This window comes from Lissotriton vulgaris, chromosome 2_1 (genome assembly GCF_964263255.1).
Source record: "Lissotriton vulgaris chromosome 2_1, aLisVul1.2, whole genome shotgun sequence".
In the NCBI taxonomy this organism is placed as follows: Eukaryota; Metazoa; Chordata; class Amphibia; order Caudata; family Salamandridae; genus Lissotriton; species Lissotriton vulgaris.
The window spans coordinates 45,922,410-45,944,567 of record NC_141687.1 but is presented as its reverse complement, the minus strand read 5'-3'; the positions used below and the strand labels follow the sequence as shown (position 1 = coordinate 45,944,567).

The 22,158-nt window shown below is 46.5% G+C and overlaps 1 protein-coding gene across 2 annotated transcripts in view; it reads right to left on the bottom strand.

The window, feature by feature from the left end:
* Positions 1 to 22,158, bottom strand: part of TTLL4 (tubulin tyrosine ligase like 4) — a 400,271-nt gene that overhangs the window by 210,859 nt on the left and 167,254 nt on the right. For both annotated transcript variants that reach the window (XM_086954424.1, XM_086954426.1), the window contains 3 exons: positions 14,428 to 14,510; positions 10,192 to 10,320; positions 7,659 to 7,781 (listed from right to left, as the gene is read on the bottom strand). In XM_086954424.1, the coding sequence (XP_086810550.1) occupies positions 7,659 to 7,781; positions 10,192 to 10,320; positions 14,428 to 14,510 (335 nt within the window). The remainder of the gene's footprint in view (positions 1 to 7,658; positions 7,782 to 10,191; positions 10,321 to 14,427; positions 14,511 to 22,158) is intronic.

Below are 22,158 nucleotides of genomic sequence, written 5' to 3'. Positions count from 1 at the left end.
CCCCAACTCAATAACTAATTTTCAGTTCATCATGACCTTCATCCAGGACTGGATGAATTTCAACCACCTGAAACTCAATCCCGACAAAACGGAATTGGTGTTGACGGGTGGTTGCTCCAGTCCCTGGTCCCCCTCTTTTTGGCCCCCTACCCTAGGTTCCCCACCTACTCCTGTATCTTCCGTTAAAACTCTTGGGTTCAAAATTAACAACCAACTTTCCCTACACTCTCAAGTCTCCGCCGTGGTATCTTCAGCCTTCCTCTCCCTCAGGACAATACGCAGAGTCTCACGATTTTTCTCCCCAGAGGCGCTCAAGCTAATACTTCTGGCCATGGTAACATCTCACCTAGATTACGGCAATGCCCTCTATCAAGGCATGCCAGACTACCTCATGAGGCGTCTGCAATTGGTCCAAAACCAAGCCGCTCGGCTGGTTTTCAACTTACCAAAATCACATCACGTAACACCTCTCCTCCTTTCCCTGCATTGGCTCACTGTCCGGCAGCGGGTCTTATTTAAGCTGGGCTGTACCATCTTTAAAGCCCGGACAGGTTCTGCCCCTTCCTTCATCAATTCAGCCATTCAAAACTACACTCCATCGAGAGATCTCCGATCTTCTTCCCACCACCTTCTTGTGGTCCCCCGTTTCAAACGGAAGAAGTGGGGGGGCTCCAAGTTCTCGACCACTGGCCCAGCTTTTTGGAATTCCCTCCCAACCTCCCTGAGAACGTGCACTCAGTACCCTTTGTTCCGTAAAGGCCTCAAGACCTTTCTCTTCACCCAATCCTTCCCATCTTAAATGGTTCAGACTCCCCAACCTTCCTGCCCCCTGAGTAGCAGTAGCCAGGTAGCGCCAAGAAACCGCCAGGTGTACGAGTGCTGTACAAATTTTTTAAACTCAAACCCATAGCATGCTTGGGTTGTGGGCCGTCTTGCCTCCTTGATGATATTCATACATTCTGGCGGCAAGTTGAGGTAGCCAAATTCTAAGACTTCAGGAGCCAGATCGCCAGGTTGAGCTGCTGCGGATCTGGATGCTGAATGTCACCATTGCTCTGCGTCCAAAGCCTGGGTGTGAGGTGCAGCCTTTGATGCGGTACCACAGAGTTCTAGAAACGTGGTGTACCATGGTTGGCGTGCCCACATTGGAGCAACCAGGATGAGTGTCATCGAGTGTTGCCTCAGCTTGCGTGCCACCAGCGGTATCGGAGGTGCTGGGGGAAAAGCGTACGCAAATCTGCCTGACCAGTTCATCCATATCGCATTGCCCTGTGACCGGGATGTGGGAACCTGGCGGCGAAGCTTTGGCATTTTGCGTTTTCCCTTGTGGCGAATAGGTTGATCTCTGGATGACCTCACTGCTGGAAGTATGGTTGGAGTACCGATGGATGTATCTCCCACTCATGTATTTGGTGGCTGTACCTGCTGAGCAGATCCGCCATCTGGTTGTCTATGCCTGGGAGATGTTCCGCCATGAGGAATATGTTCCTCTGAATGGCCCACTTCCACATGCTCTGAGCCAGATGAGACAACTGAGGAGAGTGTGTTCCACCCTGCTTCTGTATGTAGTACATGGCAGTCATGTTGCCCGTCCGGATTAACACGACCTTGTTGCACAAATGTACCTTGAAAGCTTTCATTGCCATGAAGATTGCCATCAGTTCCAGAAGGTTGATGTGCATCTTCTTCTGCTGTGCTGTCCATAGTCCCTGCACTGTATAGTGGAGTACATGAGCTCCCCATCCCTGGAGAGATGCGTCCGCTGTCAGTATAATCTGTGGCACAGGTTCCTGGAACAGTCGGCCCTTGCAAAGGTTTTCTGGGTTCCACCAATGCAGAAAGTTGAATGCCCGACCGCTCACCAACACTTTGTCTTTTAATTGTCCTTGAGCCTGATTCCACTGACGTGCTAAGCACTCCTGAAGCGGGCGCATATGTAGTCTCGCGTGCGGGACTATGAAGATGCAGGAGGCCATCATGCCTATCAACTGCATAAACACTTTCGCTGGAAGCGAGTGTTGAGGTTTGAATTTTTGTATCAGCAATTGCATGCTGTGTATCCCTGCTGAATTTGGCTGAGCTGTGGCTGCCAGAGTGTTTATTGTCGCGCCCAGGTACTGTCGCACGTGGGCGGGTTGAAGATGTGACTTTAGATAATTCAGCGAGAATCCCAGATTGTGAAGAAGATGAATGGTGTGGCACATGTGGCTGGCACACTGCTGGGCCGCCTTTGCTTGAATAAGTCAGTCGTCCAGATAAGGGTAGACATGTATGTGCTGTCTCCTTAGGTGTACTGCTACTGTCGCCAGGCACTTTGTGAACACCCTGGGTGCCGTTGTTACTCCGAAAGGGAGGACCTTGAACTGATAATGTTGCTTTTGAATAGTGAACCTGAGATACTGTCTGTGTGATGGGTGTATGGGTATATGGAAATATGCATCTTTTAGATCCAGTGTTGCGAGGAAGTCTCCCTGACTGAGTAACTGCAGAACCTGCTGTAAGGTGAGCATATGAAAATGCTCTGACAGAATGTAACTGTTCAGAGGCCTGAGGTCTAGTATAGGTCTGAGAGACCCGTCCTTTTTGGGTATTAAGAAATACAGAGAGTACACCCCTGAGCCTTGGTCTTCTACAGGCACGAGCTCTATGGCTCCTTTTGGCAGCATGCTGACGACCTCCTGCTGCAATAAGTGTAAGTGCTCTGCAGACATAGGACGGTGTCTTGGTGGTATGTTGGGTGGAGTGGATGTCAATTCCAGACAATACCCGTACTGGACAATGTCTCTCACCCACCTGTCTGTGGTGATGGATTTCCAGACCGGCAGGAACTGTTGTAGTCTCCCCCTGACAGGTGTTATATGGTCGGGGGGCAGTGACAGGGCGTCACTGTTAGTTATTGGCAGAGGATCTGGAATTGTTGTTTCTTCTTCCTCTGCCCTTGATGTTGTTTCCACGATATCCACCCCTGTTGTTTTTATTGTAGGTGGATTGTGTACCTCCTTTATTGTACTGTGTCTGCTGTGTGGACTGGCCTCTTGAAGGTCCTCTAGTATTGGAGCGACGAAAGGAGCCACTCCGAAACTGCTGGGACTGCAGAGCCCCCATAGACTTTGCAGTCTCGGTGTCTTTCTTAATTTTTTCAAGGGTGGTGTCAACCTCAGGTCCAAATAAGTAGTCCGGGTTAACTGGCTGATTGAGGATAGAAGTTTGAATTCTGGTTTGAATCCCGAGATTCTTAACCAGGCATGTCTCCTTAACATGACGCTAGTGTTAATGGCCCTGGCTGCGGTGTCAGCTGCGTCTAGCGCGCACTTGATGGAAGCATTGGTTATAAGCTTTCCTTCTTGGATTAGTAGTTCCGCACCCTCCTTGTACTGATCTGGTAGGTGTTGCAACAGTGTCTCAAGTGTATCATAATGGGACCTGTCATATCTGGCTAAGAGTGCCTGAGTGTTTGCAATGCGCCAGATGTTAGCTGCCTGCGCTGCCACCCGTTTTCCTGAAATTTCCAGTACTTTCGACTCTTTGTCAGGAGGAGGAGCATCACCTGTAGTCTGGGAGTTTGCTCTCTTACGTGCATTAGAAACAACTAATGAGTCCAACGGCAACTGTCCTCTTATATAAGTAGGGTCCACAGGTGCCGGTCTATATTTCTTCTCAATTCTAGGGTTCAATACCTTGGCCCTGGTGGTTTCCTTAAAAATGTCACCAGCATGCTTAAGGACCCCTTTTAGCATGGGCAGGGTCTTGACTGTTCTTTCTGAAGTGGAAAAGGTGTCGACCAGAAAGTCTTCCTCCACAGGGTCAGCATGTAGTTGCAAGTCATGGTTACTTGCTGCTCTTTCAATAAGGGCATTAAAAGCAGTAGTGTCCTCAGTGGGAGATGTTTTTACACTGTATACATGTGTGTCAGGGGCAATCTGCGGATCTTTTGGCTCAGCTGGGTCTGCCCATGGTTGGTCTTGATCATCTTGATAAGTCTCATCCTCATTCTCATCATCCCCTGCATCCACATCTGAGTATGTGGGTGAAAAAGTCTGAGGCTCTTGTCCATAGGATTGGAGAGGTTCCACAAGAACTGGCGATGTTGTTGAATCCCTCTTCTTTTTTAAGGGAATCCTATATGACTCCATGGGTGTTTCTGGTATGATTTTCCTTTTATAAATGGACAGTCTACCAGTTTCCGAGTCGATGAACTGCCTCGACTCCAGTTCTTCAGGCTCCTCCATAGGCTCCACTTCCATCAACACTTTTTTAATGGCTCCGATACCTTTCTTTGGTTCGAACATCTTCGGACGCACAGTCGGTGGCAACCCGAACTTGATTGGTGTTGATGCGGTCTGAACATTTCCGACCAGCTTCGGTGTTGGGGCCTTCTTCGGCCCGACCGCTGTAGCCTTATCTGTGATGCGTTGGAGTGACTCCGACACCTCTTTGGCTATGAATGGACTCTGCTGCGTCGACTAGACAGGGTCCTTGGAGCCAGTCTTTGTCTTGTCCGCCGGCCTCGACAGAGTATCGAACCCTTTTTTTAGTTCGGGCCTTTTGTGTGTGTCGTCTCCCTTTGGCGTCGGCATTGTCGGTTCGATAGACTTGACTTTGGTCTTCGGTGCCCCAACCTTTGGTTCGATGACCTTCTTGAGCTTCTCGGTATCGAAGGCCTTTTTCTGTTTCTTCGGCTCCGAGGGGTTTGAGGCCTTGGAGCCGACCAGAGCAAGTTGCACTTTTGGTTTCGGTTTTGGCAGGGACGCTTTCGATTTCTTTGGATCGACCGATGGCGGTTTAGATACCGATGGCTCTTTATATATGTTCGAAGCCGGGCCTTTATGCGGGGCTGTAGAACAAGTCTGTAGATCTCAGGTAAGGCCTTGTGGCGATCCCTCGACCTGAGCCTTATTGAGTGCTTAGTCGTCGGCCCCTGAATAGCCGGTTGGGCCTAGCTCCTCGCCTGAGCTTTCTTCTACGGCCTCAAGGGCCTCTGCGTCGTCTCCTACCTCTTAGACGACGTTTTCGGCTTCTTCTAATACGTCTTCGTCTTCATACTCTGAGTCATGACCCAAAAACGGATCTGAGAGTTCTTCCCAATCCTCCAGATCAACGACCTCTTCGTCTTCGGTCCCGAAGATGTTTTCTGGAACAGGCGCTGATTTTTGCAACTCCAATCGAGCCGCGCGTCGAATTCGAAGAGTTTTCTTGGACCTGAACCGGGCACAGGCCATACAGTTGGCTTTGTTGTGATCCGGGGACAGGCACTTGTTGCACACCGGGTGGACATCGATGTGCGGGTATTTTGCATTATAAAGTGGACACCTTTTGAATGGGCTTCTTTCCATCGTAGATCGAAGATCGGGTCGAATGTGGAAGAAAACCCGTCTGATTCCTCGATGTCCTCTCGAAGCAAAGTTATCGGTACCGAACGAAACAATACCGACACGGTCGAAAGCCGTTTGGCTTCGAAGAAAGTTTTCCCAACTTTGAGCTAAGATAGTAACATCCGAACGCAATGGCGGAAAAAAACAATCTGAGGATGGAGAGGATGCCCATGCGCACTGTAGTCCAGGGAATGAGCCACCTATCTTGTGATACTTCGAAGACTCTTCCAGGACAACAATGTGCAATCATCCGGACCCAACACTAAGCGGCAATCTATGCACAGATATGAATTCAGCAGCCCACATACCTCGAACCTGTAATCTTTCCCTAAAATGGTTCTAGAGGTTTGCAGTGATAGGTGAAAATGGTGTAAGGCTATGTACAGCAATGAGAGGTGCACTTAAGAGAGCCAAGGCATTGTGAGGAGGAGGAGGTCAGGCCAGGCGAGATCATCAAGAGGGAATTGTGATCTCCTAAGATGTTAAATAGGAAAGAAGCGGTAGGAGAGATTAAATCTGAATGGGCAGACTTCAGCAAAGCTGGTAGATTCAGAAGCAATCATTCTGAAAGTGAGAGCAGAGCAGCAAATAATGGTGAGCCAATCTCCAGGCATGGTAGGTCTATTCACAATTGAGATACAATACCACAAGGGATGGCCACTGCAAATGTCAGGGTCGAAATATCTGTTCACTAGGTTTCTGTAAGGAAGAAAACATCACTGCCTCGATTGTAAGAAAATTAGCAGTTTTACACTTGCAACGAGTAAGAGGTCTAACATTAAGGGAAAAACAAGTAAGCACCTGGTGGGGGCTAGCACCAAAGATCATGAGGGAGAGAGGATCCAGAATGGGCAGGGAGATAAAGTTACAGAATGTTAATCCTCAGTGTTAACAGCAGGGATGTAGTGTGATGTGTGTGCGCATTTGTGCGAGCCTATTTGTGAGTGCGCTCTAGAAGGTGGGATAAGTGATAAAAGGCAGGAATTCGCTGTTCTGCATGGTTTTGAGGACCAAAGAGCTTCGGCTGAGTATTCTGGCTGCTAAGGCAGGGGACCAGGGAGGGGTCATGGCACCGGAAGCATAAGGCTGTATAGGACTCTCCTTTGGCACGATTGCCTAATAAATGTGCAGGGTCCTTGCTGAAGTAGCCTGCCATTTAAAGAAAAGGCAGAGCAGGGAAGCACAAGCTAACTAGCAGCCCAGGTTGTGGAGCTGTCTGTACTAAACAAAAACAGTTTAAACAGGCTGTAGCCCAGATGCTTCTGGGTTAGAGCAGTATGTCTCCCTTATGGTGGTCCTTCTGGGAACAAAAAAACAAGGTAGCAGTGCAAACTAAGCACAGAAAACAAACAGCATATATAGCACAGCGAGAAATAATTAAAAGTTAAAATAAAAGTAAGGGAATGGAGCCAGGAACCTTCAACATTAAAAAGAACAAAGGACCAAATAAAAAATGTGAAACTAAGCCAAAGCCTGGGAAGTACGTGGAAAGCACTGGTAAGGTAAGTGTACCACCTCTGTGGCTTATCAGCCGCTTATACCCTTAGATAGTGCAGCATCCTCACCAAAATACTGGGTCATTGAAAGAAAGGCACAGGGAGGAAGCACATGCAGCTGGAAGCTGAGTGGTCCACATTAAACACTAAAAAAAAGACTGCTCAAAGTAAAAATAACCTGGAGTTCAGATGCTTGTGGACAGGACCAATAGACTGCCCTATCAATTTTCAACAGGCAAAAAGATGAATCTGAAAGAACAGTCGGAGGTGATCAATAATAAAGTCATGTTTCCATCATTCAGCTAGTACATAGCCTGGGTTCAGTGGGTGGCAGTAGCAGCAACACTTACTCAGAAAGCAAACACTCTTTGCAAGTTCCCCTCTGAAAGCACAGCTTAGCCAACAAAAGATAAACAATGATATAGAGCACTTCCAAAGGGCTTGCATAATTATGGATTGTACTGTAGAAAAACCAGAGGCTAAGGACAAGGGCTCTGCATTTTCAAGACTCTCAGAAAACTTGTGCCTACAACAAAACAAATAATGTATGCACTTGTAAACTTCGCTGTCAAATCATGGAATAATTTTTCCCTTGTTGCTGCAGTATGTGCGCTTTAAGAACCTCCTTCCAGGCAGATAATCCACTTAAACAATTAGAATACATGAGCACGGGCGGGCTGGCTTGTTCTGATGGACATAGGACTCATGACATCATGAGTCTGTAATAAAGTTTTCCATGCTGCCTCACACAGGTTTACCAACAAGTTCCAGTCCATGCATGTAAGCTTACCATTTGTGACCTTGGCAAGCAGTCTCATCAGCGTTTGATTTGTACTCGCTGTTCTTCTTGTTCACACTGTAGTTGGTCAGGTGCATAAATTTGTTGCCCAGGCTTTTCATAGATGAGGAGTATCTGCAACAGAAGTTGAGTAAACTGTAATAATTCAATCAAACTCGCACTTTTAGATACATAATAGGAAGTTCATGTTAATTGCAACAGTCTCAAAGACGGACATACTAGGTTTGCAGATAACAAGAGTATCTGTCATGGTACAGCATACTAGCATGCCCAAGATGTGAAACTTAAAGTACAATTAACCTGCAGAGAAGGAGACCGGGTATCAGAATATGGGATGTGTTAGTCAGTGTGAGAGGCAAAACTTTAAACATTTGTCTAATCCTTAGTGTAATTGCAGTTTGGTGGATGCAGTTTCTGTTGTGTATTCAATGTCACAATGAACAGAGGTAAATATCCACGGTATAACCAAGAGAAACCAATGTATTATCTTTGGTTTCGTAAACTGATCACAGTTTTAAAAAGGAATTCCATTACTATGGCTCCTTGAAAAATAAGCCCCTCCCCCTGTTAATAGAAGCCCCTTAACCAAAGAAATAAAAAGTGCTCGACACCATAAGACTGCCCTTCCAGAGAGTAGATGTTCCTCCTTCTATAAACATAATTCCGCTCTGCAGACGTCAACCTGAAACATCTGAGATACACACCCCCCCCCCCCACCCCCCCCCCCCCACCCCGAGTATTTCTAGGGGACCAATACTTCAGGGTGGAGAGTCTGTGGTTCCCCACTTACTCACTGAGGTAGGGGCACACCAGGACGTACTGAGTTGATCGCCAGACTTTCACCTCCAAGATCACTGCATATGTATTTCACCGACTACACCGGATACCACATAGCACACTTAGCAGGAAGGTTGGGACTATACTATTTTCATCTTGTTTGGGGAACCCTTCAGGAACCTCCATCTTATGGACCCCCATCTTGCCCGCCCCACTGTAACCACTACACCTCATTGGCATGCTAATAGAGAACAATCTCCTAAACAATCCTGTTATCAATAGGAATAGAACAGAGTAACCCTTCCTGCATCCTTTGAGGTATTCACATTTTTAAATAATCAATTTTTTTTATTTAATCAAAGAAATATCTTTCCTGCCACCCCCAACATGATGTTACATACGTCTTAGTACTTTTGTACGAAATCCTTATGAGCAGGTGTCTGTCCAAATACGACATTCCAACATGGCCGCCCGAGTATCGACTGATACTACGGGTGACCTGAGACATGCACATTAGAATGATGTCACAGTATGTTATCATGCAGGCATTAACCTACGGGCAGGCAGATAGAAGGGTAGGTCTACGTGCCATACACAGCAACACCCCACGCGAGTACTAACCACTCTAAATAGGCTTGGTCGATTAGCTCCAGGACGAAACACATAGTCCCTAACTGTTTCCTTTCCAAATTTTACCTTCCCAGAAGTATCTAACGGCAGTACAGTCTTGGTCTCCTGTCTGGACCCAGGTGCATTTTATTTCTAATTGGAGGGTAAGAGAAGATCTTTACTCTTATGTCGGGGCCAACAACTATTTCTGAATATGTGTGCGCGTCTGTCTGTTTTTATTTACATCGTCTGTGATCTAGTCACTCACCTGATTTGAGATGGGATGTGTGGCACACTGCACAGTAGGAGCCTTACTATTTTCGCTCTTTGACTGCTATTAAAATAACATTAGGGCAATGGATCACCAGGGACTGTTACCTGGGGACATACTACCAACTACAAATTAACCCGGTTTTGATGTATGTGTTTCTTTTTCAGGTTGGAAATCCAGACGCCCTTTGATCTTTTGCCCACAAGGTACCCAAGTGACCCGCTAACACTTGTTTGGCGGTATCAGTGAATAAATACCTCTCGAGACACAAAATCCCTCCAGATAACCCAGTTCAAGGACAGGAATTATCTCTCCCCCCCCTCTTTGGTCTTGATGAAACAAGGATGCCTCCAGGACCCCTAATGCGTGAAACAGATCAAACCAGACCCACACACACTGGGAGATTGCCATTCTCCACTATGAGAAGATCACAATCTACGTACACTTTTTAACCCCATTGCGATGACCTGAGAATAAAATATAATATTGAGGTACCCTTCAGGTTGTTCCGATTCACTATCAGAACCCCGCCCCCTTTTACGCACACACCCCACTCACCATCACGGCACTCTCTCTAAAGATCTCCGCCAAAGAGCCCTCTTGTGGGGTCCTTGGGGTATTGCAGCGCTGACCCCACGAGGAGCAAAGCTTGATGAAGAATGACACCCTCATGGTTGTGTATGGGAACCACTTCCTAATAAAGAAGTATCCATTCTACTACCCCCACCACTTCAATCTGATTTAGCACCATAGGAACAGTTACTCTATAGTAGTGTCACAGATTTTCAACACCACATTGCCAAACAACAAGCCATGGAAGTTAGATGTGTCAGGCACTGCTCCAGCTGCAACCCTTATAACACCTACTTGCAGCTGGCGAATCGTACCAGTCCATCTGTAAACATGTACACGCGGAGAGGATCGAATGAAGTGACATAAACGTAAATCCGCAAATCAAACTTGCTCCCGCTGATGAGGTAAGGTTTGTGCAGGTATCTGAGAAGAGAAAAAGAATATCTTATGAACACACTACAGGTTCAAGTTATGGACGGTGCATTTTAAGTTTGTGCCTGGTAGTCATTGTTATAGCAAATTAGGCTCCAAGATTTCTGGAATTGAAAGAGTATGTCATAATTTTGTAGAGGTCATATGATAAGCAAAGAAATTAACTGAAAGGTTAGTTTTTTACAGTTTTTGTCTACACCAGAGAACACCACGACACTGCTTAAAATACAGATAGCAGTGAATATTCAAGAAAACTAACATTGGTGTCATTCAGGTTATAAAATTCAGGAATAAAAATCCTTTAAGCAGTGAAGAATGTTGCAATCTGTTAAAACAACTCAATGAACCAGACAATGAAAGGCCATAGCTACCCAGATCCCTTGGGAACTACCCCCGAATAGCACAAATGCACAGGTATGTAACTTGGCATAGAAAACAGGATCTAGCATTTGCGGGGATCATATGCTACCATTCCAAAAAGGATACCTACTTACAAGAGGAAAGACCTATGAGATGACTGATTTCATTAAAACAACTACCAATTAGGAGGCCCATGGAAGACTATGGTATGGATAGGGATGTGGGCTCTCATACGCCTTCTGCCACGATATGCAAATATTTCTCCTCCACATTTCCCCGTCTCACCATTGGTGAAATGTTCTAGCAGCATTACACTTCTGTCTCAGGCTATTAGAGTCATCACACCATTAGAAGGTAAATGGGTGGCATAGTTTTTCATCAACACCTTTGCTATGCTTTCTCCTTTTTCATTCTAGTCAAACTAATAGAACTTTTTACCATTTATCAATAGAATATCCAAACGTTACCCTTAAATGTCTCCTCACTCATAATAATCCCATGCATGCAGCTTTGACCTTCAACTTGACCTTGGCCATAGTCATTCATAAGGACAGCCAATAGGTTGCTGGAAATGCACTTCCTAAATATGCAGTCCTCAGCTGATGCTCTTGAATGACTGGAGATGAACAGGAGTAAATGTGCTGGCACACTCACACAGCTAATATTTTGACCTTCAAGTCTGTTCATGGTCTTCATCTACACCTTCCCTCAACCTTTGGTTTGTGGTTGACAATCAAGGCAATTTCTTTCAGCCAATAAACCATGTAAACTGATAGTATTAAATATATGTCCATAGATTATACATTTCATTACATCTAAACACACAGAGCCATTAATAAGGTAAATCTGATTTATGTTGTCACTTCATTAAGAAGTACTCAGTTTTCTCAGGGTCCAGTTTCGGAAGGTTTCTGGTCATCCACGCTTAAGACTTCTGCTGCATACATGACTTTAGTGTGGTAATGTTGTGAGGTTTAGATACCCTCAAACAGATCTGGGTTTCAGAGACTCACTGAAAAGATTAATAGTACCAATGCTAAAATGTAACCTTTTGGGGGCAATCTTCAATGATAGACAACCAATTCTCAATATTTGTTATTAGCTGGATATCTCTCCCAGTCTGCAACTTTGAGCAACATTATGCCCATCAGATGATAATACTAACATGTCAAGGGGGTCTAAAAGATTTCACATCCCATCCTTTTTCAGGAATCCTTGATTCCAACTTGCGTGCATGAGGTAATAGCCAACACCATGCATTACACAACTGTCTTTGATCAGTAGATTTCCCCAACCAACGCCTTTTTTTTAAATTTATTTTTTTAGGTCTGACGCAAGGCAAAACCTTTTAGTTTCACTAACATTATATACAAGTACCTATAAGGGTTTTCGGTGAGTTCTCTACACTCAACTTTTCTTCAGAACACTAGTATGGACAGTGGATCAGCCCATTTCAGCCACTTACTGACTTCACTATGAGTGACAACATTGTGCTCTTCAAAAGGAGCCCATCCATACACAAAGTTGTTCCCTTCAGTGCCAATGCCTTCCATGGCAGTTTGTACTTTTTGGAATCATTTTACAAAAGCTCCCCAAGCAATAACGTTTGAAAAAACGTGACATAACAAAACAAGCCGACCCAGATCTACTTGCTTTGACAATTTTTATTTTACTTGTACTGCTCTCAACACTCATTATTGATAAAATAAAGACAATTAAAGAAATCCTCCTGAAATGCGCCCTTCAAAGCAAGTTGATGCAGGCAAACACTAACCCCACCACCCTCTCATTTTATGCCATCAGAAAGGACTGCCTCAAAGATCCGCTGATCAAAGCAAAACCAGGATCCCCTAATCGCATTTCCCCACCTAAATGATTTTTTAAAATTTATTCTCAAAATTACTGGATACTTCCCTCTGACTCCTGAACTATTCTATTAGCACAGGTCCGTTCAAAGTACAATTAAAGAGGCCATAGTGGTCCACCTCCAGAAGAAAATAGGAGAGGACCCATTAATACTGAAAAACTACCGCCCTATATCTCTGTTGCCATTTCTGGCAAAGGCAATAGAGGCGCATGTGGCAAAAAATATCTGCCACTTCCGAGAAGAAACCAAATTCCTAGATTCTTACAGGGTAGATTTCCATCCAGCTCACGCCACAGAAACAGTCATCCATTCTGTGATAGATGGCCTGTGCTAAGAATGTGATAATGAGGTTACCCAGACACTGGTACCTCCTAGACCTCTATGCTGCCTTTGACATGGTGGACAACAACCTCTAAGTCAACCGCATCAAAGCCTTGGGACTTTAGGGTACAGCATTAGATTGCATCATTTATTTTCTAAATAACCACGTAAGTTTGCTTCATCCCTTATAACACACTCAAGGTTCTGCTGGATTGCAGAGTCCCTCAGGGCTCAGGTCTCTCCCCTCACCTTTGTAACCTATGCAGCCACTCTCTAATCCACTCTCCTAAAGAGGAAGTGCAATATTTACAGCTATGCAGATGATATGCAGTTACTGTTTAGAACTGACAACACCCAAGAATCCAGAGAATTTTTTCTAAACAAAGATGCTGTTCATCCGCAAAGGGATGAACAGCAATCACCTCAAAGTGAATTTGGATAAAACCCAAATTGTTATTACCAAAAGTAAGACTGACTACTGGACAGCTGCATTTTGGCTTTTCCGAAATGAGAACTCCACCAATCCTTAAGAAATCAGTAAAAAGCCTTGAGGTGATCATTAATGAATATCTATCCATTAACCCTCAAATTGGAGCAGTAATCTCTGCATCCTTTTCACACTCTGGCGAATTAGGAAGATAGCTAAACTTCTAACCTCAGACCCCCCTGTTCTGGCAGTCATTGTGCTCGTCATCTCAAGGATAGATAACACCAATTATACATACACTGGCCTCCCCAAATGACTCATTAATAGGCTACAAACTATTCAGGATCAGTCTCCCCAGGTCATACAAACAACCAAATCGGTGGCACATTACCCCCAGAGTATCCTCAAGAACAATATCCAAAACAGGATGGGTCGTCTTCAAAAGGCCGGCTTTCATCTGCTCTTGCATTCAGAAGTACACACCAATCGCACTCGGAGTTCTACATACTGGAATTATCTGTTGGTACCCATATTCAAATAGAAGACTGGCGGTGCCAGATTCTCAGTCATGGCACCCAACATCTGGAATTCCCTCCCCCTCGAAATCAAAACGGTCACCTGCTATCAGAAATTTAGGAAACTGCAGAAAACATAGTTATTTAGCCAAGCATATACCTGTATGTCTGTCTACAGCACTCTTACCGTACTGATTAATCTTCTTAGCAAATGGTGTATGTGCGCTTTAAAAATAATGCCAACGTAACTGCTGACTGTCATACGTTTAGGATAGTCTACACAAAGATACAAAGAGTAACTGTTCAGGCTGATGCTCTCAAAAGAAATACAACATAATTGTAACAATAGTTTTCCAGAATGATATCCATAATATATTCACATACTGTAGACCACCGTCCTATCTACTGGCTGGGCCCAGAATTTCAAATTGCTTCTCTGTGAAGTTGTACCCTATATGAGTCAGTAATATCTGCTGGAGTTGTACAGTACTACCTGGACGATAAATTAAAGCAATAATGACATGTTGTACTAACCAGGTCAATATTTTACAATTCACTATGGTCTTTGGGATGCTATACATCAGAGGGGTCTTGCTACACAAACTCACCTCTGAACCAGCAAAGGCCTTCGCTTTGGTAGCTGGCTCCACTTGTGAATGACCTGAATCCCAATGCCTCGTGCCGATGCTGGCTGGAAGAAAAGACAGTAATTGAGCAGGTAAATCTTCATCTGTGCCACCAAAATGAAAAAAGGATGCTGGACATGGAGTGATAGGAGGAGGCTGAAGAGAGATTACAACTGTGTAGGATATTTAGGTCTCTACGGCTTAACAAGTTACGCTGGCAATGTGGTTCAAAGTTCATGCACTCAGAATCTGGGTTTCCCAAAATACAATCTTCAATTTGCAAATCAGACTACCAGTTGCAGCCTTGCTTTCACAGCAAAGCCCACTCTTTCAGGAAAAGAAATTATATGTATTTGAAATTCTAGCTTTCCACCATGCATAGATTCAATAAATTCAACAGAAAAAAAGACCACCATATCATTAAAGTTTTTTTTAAATGCACTTGACTGTTTTATATCTGGAGGGAGATTGAAATCATATTGAGCAAAATCTGGGACTCATGGAGTGTGGCGAAGGATGAAGCCTCCTGACTGATGGAATGGACTGGGATGGGGGTCATGGGGAGGTTATGGGGAGTGTGATGGGTACACGAGCAGAGTGGGACAGAAAGCAGCAGGGTTTTCAACAGTGTCCCTACAGATAAAACGCCCGTCGGCGGCACCGCGGTAACAACCGCTTTACAGACCCCAGCGGGGCGTTACAAAAGAATCAGGGCAGAGTACTGATCCAGGAAGGACCCGGGCGTAGCGGTGAGGTGGTATCAGGGGCTCTGGCAGCTCGCTCTCCCCAGCGCGGTTCCCCTGAGGAGAAAGACCGCGCTGGGACCAGCAAGACGCTCCGGCGCCCCCTGGCGGCCGGAGGAGGCCACGAACTGGGCGAAAGTCGCGTAAGGGACCGTGAATGTCCCCGCGACTATGTAGGGCTCTGAAAAAGAAAGAGCAACCAGCATAGATAATACAGCCGCAAATAACAATTAATCGAGCAGAATAACCATATCAAACAACTCCCACTTCCACACAAATGAGATAAGGAGAAACACTTAACTGGCTGTGAAGCAGCGAAGAAAGAGGAAGTAGTCACAGAGAGGACGTCCTTTCTAGCCTGTATGGACATTGAGGAAGGACTAAGCTGTGGACTGCCTGACTTGCCGTCATGGGACTTGTAGTTTCTGATGAAATTTTTTGTTAATGTTCTAGCCCTTTTACCTTTGTTTGGAGGTTTAGGGCTCGTGTTATTGCTTTTTGGCTGCTGTGTGTTGAGCTAAATAAACAGCGAAGAAGGAAAAAGCATAATCCTCGCCTCCGTGTCCTTAATAGAATTGAAACTTACTGTTACTATGCTAGGCAAATTTCGATTCTCTGTACATTTTGAAGAAAAAACATTTTATGATGCAAAAGTGAAAAGAAAAACCTAAATATTAAATTGCTCAAATTTCAGTCATTCTCGACAGACAATTCATAATTCTATGGAGCCTAATGTTAGGATACAATCTTTGATTATAACCAAACAACTGAAAGGAAAACTTGAGGTGCATTAGTTTGAAATGTATTTTGAAGTATTGCAAAGATTTACTTTCTCTAGACCAAAACTCGTTTTGAATCCCTGTATGTGAGAAGTTGGCCTGATATATGATGTTTCCAATTCTGGAACCACCTTGTATCAGTCCAAACAATCCCTTATGGTGTCTGGTTGTAAGTCAACCTTATAGACAAGCTATCTTAATGGTAGCATAGACTAAGCAGCCTTAAAGGCTAAACTCAAGAGGTCGTGTTAAGCAAGCTGTTTTACCAATCACAATCCTGTAATATCAAATGAAAGGACACCACACAAGTATATATTATAAAAATATATGTATTTATTACTAGAATAATCCCCAGTACTCTTTATGAGCAAAGGGGCACACGCGTTAAATCAAAAACACAGTATAACATATGAAAGTTGCACAATTATGGATGAGGGAGGGTGGCCACTCAAACCATATATTAAGAAAGTGGTATAAGAGATACCAATCGAACAGTGGGTAGGCCTAGGGCATCGCTGGGAGCAGTCGGGACAAGCAATGCTGAAGTCTGGAAAAGCCCGCGGGATTTGGGTGCAGCGCTTAAAGCGCACGCATGCACCAATGCAAAGTCAATGGTGCGTAAAAGTTACACAAATAGAGTTTAAGGATACTTCCGCTGAACCTAGATGGACAAAACTTTAGACACAGACCCTAGAGGTGTGTACCAGTGTGGGAACACCGGCGTTGCGGAGTTACCTAACCCACAGGAAGCGGGTGCATAGGGTTGAAGTGGCGTCGGGTTTCGTCACGCAGGTTGTTGGTGCTTGAAGCTGAAGATGCTGCAGGCAATGTGAAGGAGAAGTGTTCAGTGTGATCCGAGGGTGGAACAGAGTAGAACAGTACCTGAAAGCAGAGGGGACAGAGTCTGGGTCACTCAGCAGTGACCAGGGTGGAACCAGGACGGAACCAGGCAATATCGGGCGAAATCAGGTGGTTGTCGAGGAGCTTCTCTCCGCTGCTACGTGGGCTCTGGGGCATCTGCGACGTCCAGGAGCGGGTCACGAGCTGTCCCACGCAGGCTCTCACCGTCGGCGCCGTCTGCTTCAAGATCGGAGCAAACAACACTTGGCAAGAGCAATCCACGCAGGACTGGAAGACTGCTTCTCACTCGGACCAGGAGGGTCAGAGCGGGTGCTCCTTTTCAGAGGAGCTGGTGCAAGTCTGGAGCAACCAGAATCGCAAGTCGTATTTAGGCTTTCGCCGGCACAGGGGCCACAAGCCAGCTGGCAAGTGACCGGGCCAACGCGTCGAGCCAAAGAAAGCAGAAGGGCCCCACGCAGCACTCGTAGAGTGTAGAGGGGTGAGCTTCGGTGCAAGAGTGGCTCAGGGTTGGGGCTTCTCAAACCCCGGTGTACAGCTTCGAGGGTCACTCGTGGGCTGCACAGTCAGCGTCTCGTGGTCTTTTCAAGATGGCGTGCCCCACGCTTCCAGTTGCCTCCGTGGGTCTCAGCTCTGCAGGGACTGTGGATCGGGCTGTAAGAAGGCAGGCAAGCTTGATCTCAATGATCTGTCGCTCGAGTTCCGGCGGGAACTGCAACAAAGCAGACGTTGAGGTGCTGGATGGTGCCTGTTTGCACAGGGTGGCCACTCCTTGACCACAAGGGAGATTCTTCAGTCTTCTACGTTGAGTAGGATGTCGTAGGGTCCAGTTTCAAGTTTCAAGTTTATTTATTGTATTTGATTTGGATCTCCACTGAGAACCACAAATATTAAAGGGTCCAGAGTTTTGTTTCAAATGTTTCATCAGGATAATATGAGTGCGTTGGCACTGCTCCCATTCTTATACCAATCTAGGGGGCTGGATTACCTGCTAGGTCCCCTCCTATGGGTGGGACCCAGGAAGGAGGGTGTGGTGTGCCCCAGAACCGGTTTGGCCGGATTATGCAAGGGGCAGCCTTGTGTGCCCCAGGCAGTGTCTGGTTTCTTTCAAACCTCCCCGCTACAATCCACTATCTCCTGTCTCGGGTGGTGTAACACCTCCCTGCGACAGGAAAGCCTTTGTCCAGGCCTCCTCTGCTGAGTTTCGGTCAGCAGCAGGAGGTCAGACTCGTGTCTGTGGCAGAAGCATCCATTTTGTGGATCTGAGGCTCTTTTAAAAATCAACCGTGTTTCAGTAAAGTAACATGTCTTCTCCAACTAGAGGGGTGGAATGCTATCCCCGTCGACAGAACTGTCGAGGGGATAGTATTCCAAATCGTATGACACCTTACACGACATGTTTTGATAAAGCCAAACCAAAGTTGCTATGTAACCGCGAGGATTATAAGGCACTTAATAGTATATGGTATTGTATTATCCCGGATCAGCTTAGGGAGTTGTTCCCGACAGCTGCTGACAGGCTCAGCTCATGCCAGAGCTCCATCTCACATTAAACCACGCACTCTACCTCCAGATAAGTCTTCATGTTCTAAGTGAAAGTACCTGGAGAGACCATCTGCATTACAATGGTCAGTCCCTGGGTGGTGCTCCACTGTAAAGTCCATCCCCTGTAGGGAAATGGACCACCTGAGCAGTTTGGGATTTTCACCCTATATCTGATTTAGCCACAAGAGGGGCTTATGGTCTGTCTGAATTTTGAAGTGAGTTCCAAACAAGTATGGCCTCAACTTCTTCAGGGCCCAAACCACAGCAAAGGCCTCCCTCTCAATAGCTGACCAACGTTTCTCCCTGGGGGTCAGCCTTCTGCTAATAAAAGTAATGGGCTGGTCTTGACCATCTGTATTCAGTTGTGAAAACACAGCTCCCACCCCCAACTCAGAAGCATGTCTGTACAATGAACTGTTTGGAGTAGTCCGGACTCTTCAGGATAGGTGCAGAGCACATGGCCTTCTTCAGGTCATCAAATGCCTTTTGACAGCTTACTGTCCACTGAACCTTTTTGGGCATCTTCTTGGATGTCAAGTCATTCAATGGTGTCACAATGGACCCATAGTTCTTTACAAATTTTCTGTAATACCCAGTCAGGCCAAAGAAGGCTCTGACTTGTGTCTGGGTAGTTGGAGGAGCCCAGTCCTGTATGGTCTGGATCTTGCTCTCCAATGGTTGAACCTGACCCCCACCTACTAGGTGGCCCAGGTACACAACCTTGCTCTGCCCTATCTGGCACTTGGTAGCCTTGATAGTCAGGCCTGCCTTTTGCAGGGCCTTCAGAACCTTCTTCAGGTGGATCAGGTGATCCTCCCAGGTGGAGCTAAAGACAGCAATATCATCTAGATATCCTGCACAAAAGTCATCCAACCCAGCAAGGACTTGATTCACCAACCTTTGGAAGGTGGCAGGTGCATTCTTCAAAACAAAGGGCATTACCACAAACTGTTTATGTCCACCAGGGGTAGAGAATGCTGCCTTGGCTTTTGACTCTTCAGCTAGTCTGATCTGCCAGTAGCCAGCTGTCGAATCAAATGTGCTCAGAAACTTGGCAGCAGCCAATTTATCAATGAGCTCATCTGCTCTTGGAATGGGATGAGCATCTGTCCTAGTGACAGCATTGAGACCTCTGTAGTCCACACAAAACCTAATTTCTCTTTCCATCTTTGGTATGAGGTTTTGGCACAAGGACCACTGGGCTAGCCCATGGGCTCTCTGATGGCTCAATCACTCCTTGCTCCAATATCTTTTGCACCTCAGCCTTTATACAATCCCTGACATGGTCAGGTTGCCTGTAGATCTTATTCTTCACAGGCAGACTGTCACCAGTGTCCACCTCATGGGTGCACCAGTTAGTTAGACTGGGTGTGAGTGAAAACATATGTCTGTGGGCCTGCAACACCTGTCTGCAGTCCACCTGTTGCTGCTCAGTGAGGCTGCCTGCCAAGGCTACTCCATCAACTGAACCATCATCAGGGTTCTGGGAAAGCAGGTCTGGGAGAGGGTCACTCTTTTCCTCCTGATCCCCATCTGTGGCCATGAGGAGACTCATGTCCTCCCTGTCAACAAATGCTTTCAAACGATTTACTTGGAGCACCCTGTGGGGGCTCCTAGGGGTTCCAAAGTCAACCACATAGGTGACTTCTCCCTTCTTTTCAACAATTGGGTAGGGTCCAGTCCATTTGTCCTGGAGGGCTGCTGGGGCCACTGGCTCCAACACCCACACCATCTGCCCTGGTTTGTACTCCACCAGAAAAGCCTTTTGGTCATGCCAAGCTTTCTGTAATTCTTGGCTGGCCTCCAGGTTTTTGGATGCTCTCTCCATATACTCAGCCATCCTGGAGCGGAGACCAAGTACATAGTCCACCACAACTAGCTTAGTCTTTTTGAGAGGTAACTCCCATCCTTCCTTCACCAAACATAGTGGACCCCTCACAGGGTGGCCAAACAAAAGTTCAAAAGGGCTGTAGCCAACCCCCTTCTGAGGGACCTCTCTGTAAGCAAAGAGCAAGCAGGGGAAAAGGGTGTCCCATTCCCGCCTAAGCTTCTCTGGTAATCCTTTTATCATTCCCTTGAGGGTCTTGTTGAATCTCTCCACAAGCCCATTGCACTGTGGGTGATAGGGTGTGGTAAACTTGAAGTTTACTCCACACTCCTTCCACATTGCCTTTAAGTATCCAGACATGAAGTTGGTACCTCTGTCTGAAAGAACCTCCTTTGGAAAACCCACTCTTGAGAACACTGCAAGAAGGGCCTTTGCCACAATAGGTGCTGTTGTGGTCCTCAGGGGAATTGCCTCTGGGTACCTGGTGGCATGATCCACTACCACCAGTATAAATCTGTGCCCAGATGCTGTTTGAGGATCCATGGGACCCACAATATCTATTCCAACTCCTTCAAAGGGTACCCCCACCACAGGTAGTGGTATCAGGGGGGCCTTTGTTGTGCCACCTGACTTACCACTGGCTTGGCAAGTGAAACAGGAGCGACAAAACTCCTTGACATTTTATGACATATGAGGCCAGTGAAAGTGAGGGACAAGACTGTCCCAAGTCTTGTTCTGGCCTAAGTGTCCTGCAAGGGGAATATCATGGGCCAAGGTAAGAAGGAAACCCCTAAACTTCAAAGGTATGACCAACCTCCTGGTGGTACCAGGCTTGGGGTATCTAGCCTCTGAGTAAAGGAGCCCATCATCCCAATAAACTTTATGGGTACCTTGAGCATTCCCTGCAGCCTCAGCAGCAGCTTGCTGTCTGAGGGGTTCAAGTGAAGGGCAATCTAATGGGCCTGCCCCAGGTCTGCCCTTGAGGGTCCCCCTGTCCCCAGAAATTCAACCTGATCAGGCTCAAGTTCCTCAGAGACAGTCTCCTCTTGGACTGCAGAATCAGCTTCCTGTGAAGTCTGATCCTCAACCTGGGGCAAGTGGGAAGGCACAGCCGTAACCCTTTTGCTCCTTCTCTTGGGTTGTGGTTGGGGCTTCTCAAACCCCGGTGTACAGCTTCGAGGGTCACTCGTGGGCTGCACAGTCAGCGTCTCGTGGTCTTTTCAAGATGGCGTGCCCCACGCTTCCGGTTGCCTCCACGGGTCTCAGCTCTGCAGGGACTGTGGATCGGGCTGTAAGAAGGCAGGCAAGCTTGATCTCGTCGATCTCTGTCGCTCGAGTTCCGGCGGGAACTGCAACAAAGCAGACGTTGAGGTGCTGGATGGTGCCTGTTTGCACAGGGTGGTCACTCCTTGACCACAAGGGAGATTCTTCAGTCTTCTACGTTGAGTAGGATGTCGAAGGGTCCAGAGTTTTGTTTCAAATGATTCATCAGGATAATCTGAGTGAGTTGGCACTGCTCCCATTCTTATACCAATCTAGGGGGCTGGATTACCTGCTAGGTCCCCTCCTAAGGGTGGGACCCAGGAAGGGGGTGGATACACCCCTTTCCCTTTGATCCAGGCCACGCTGGGACTGGGGCTGGTATGCCCCAGAACCGGTTTGGCCGGATTATGCAAGAAGCAGCCTTGTGCGCCCCAGGCAGTGTCTGGTTTCTTTCAAACCTCCCCGCTACAATCCACTATCTCCTGTCTCGGGTGGTGTAACACCTCCCTGCGACAGGAAAGCCTTTGTCCAGGCCTCCTCTGCGGAGTTTCGGTCAGCAGCAGGAGGTCAGACTCGTGTCTGTGGCAGAAGCATCCATTTTGGGGATCCGAGGCTCTTTTAAAAATCAACCGCGTTTCAGTAAAGTAACATGTCTTCTCCCTCTAGAGGGGTGGAATGCTATCCCTGTCGACAGAAC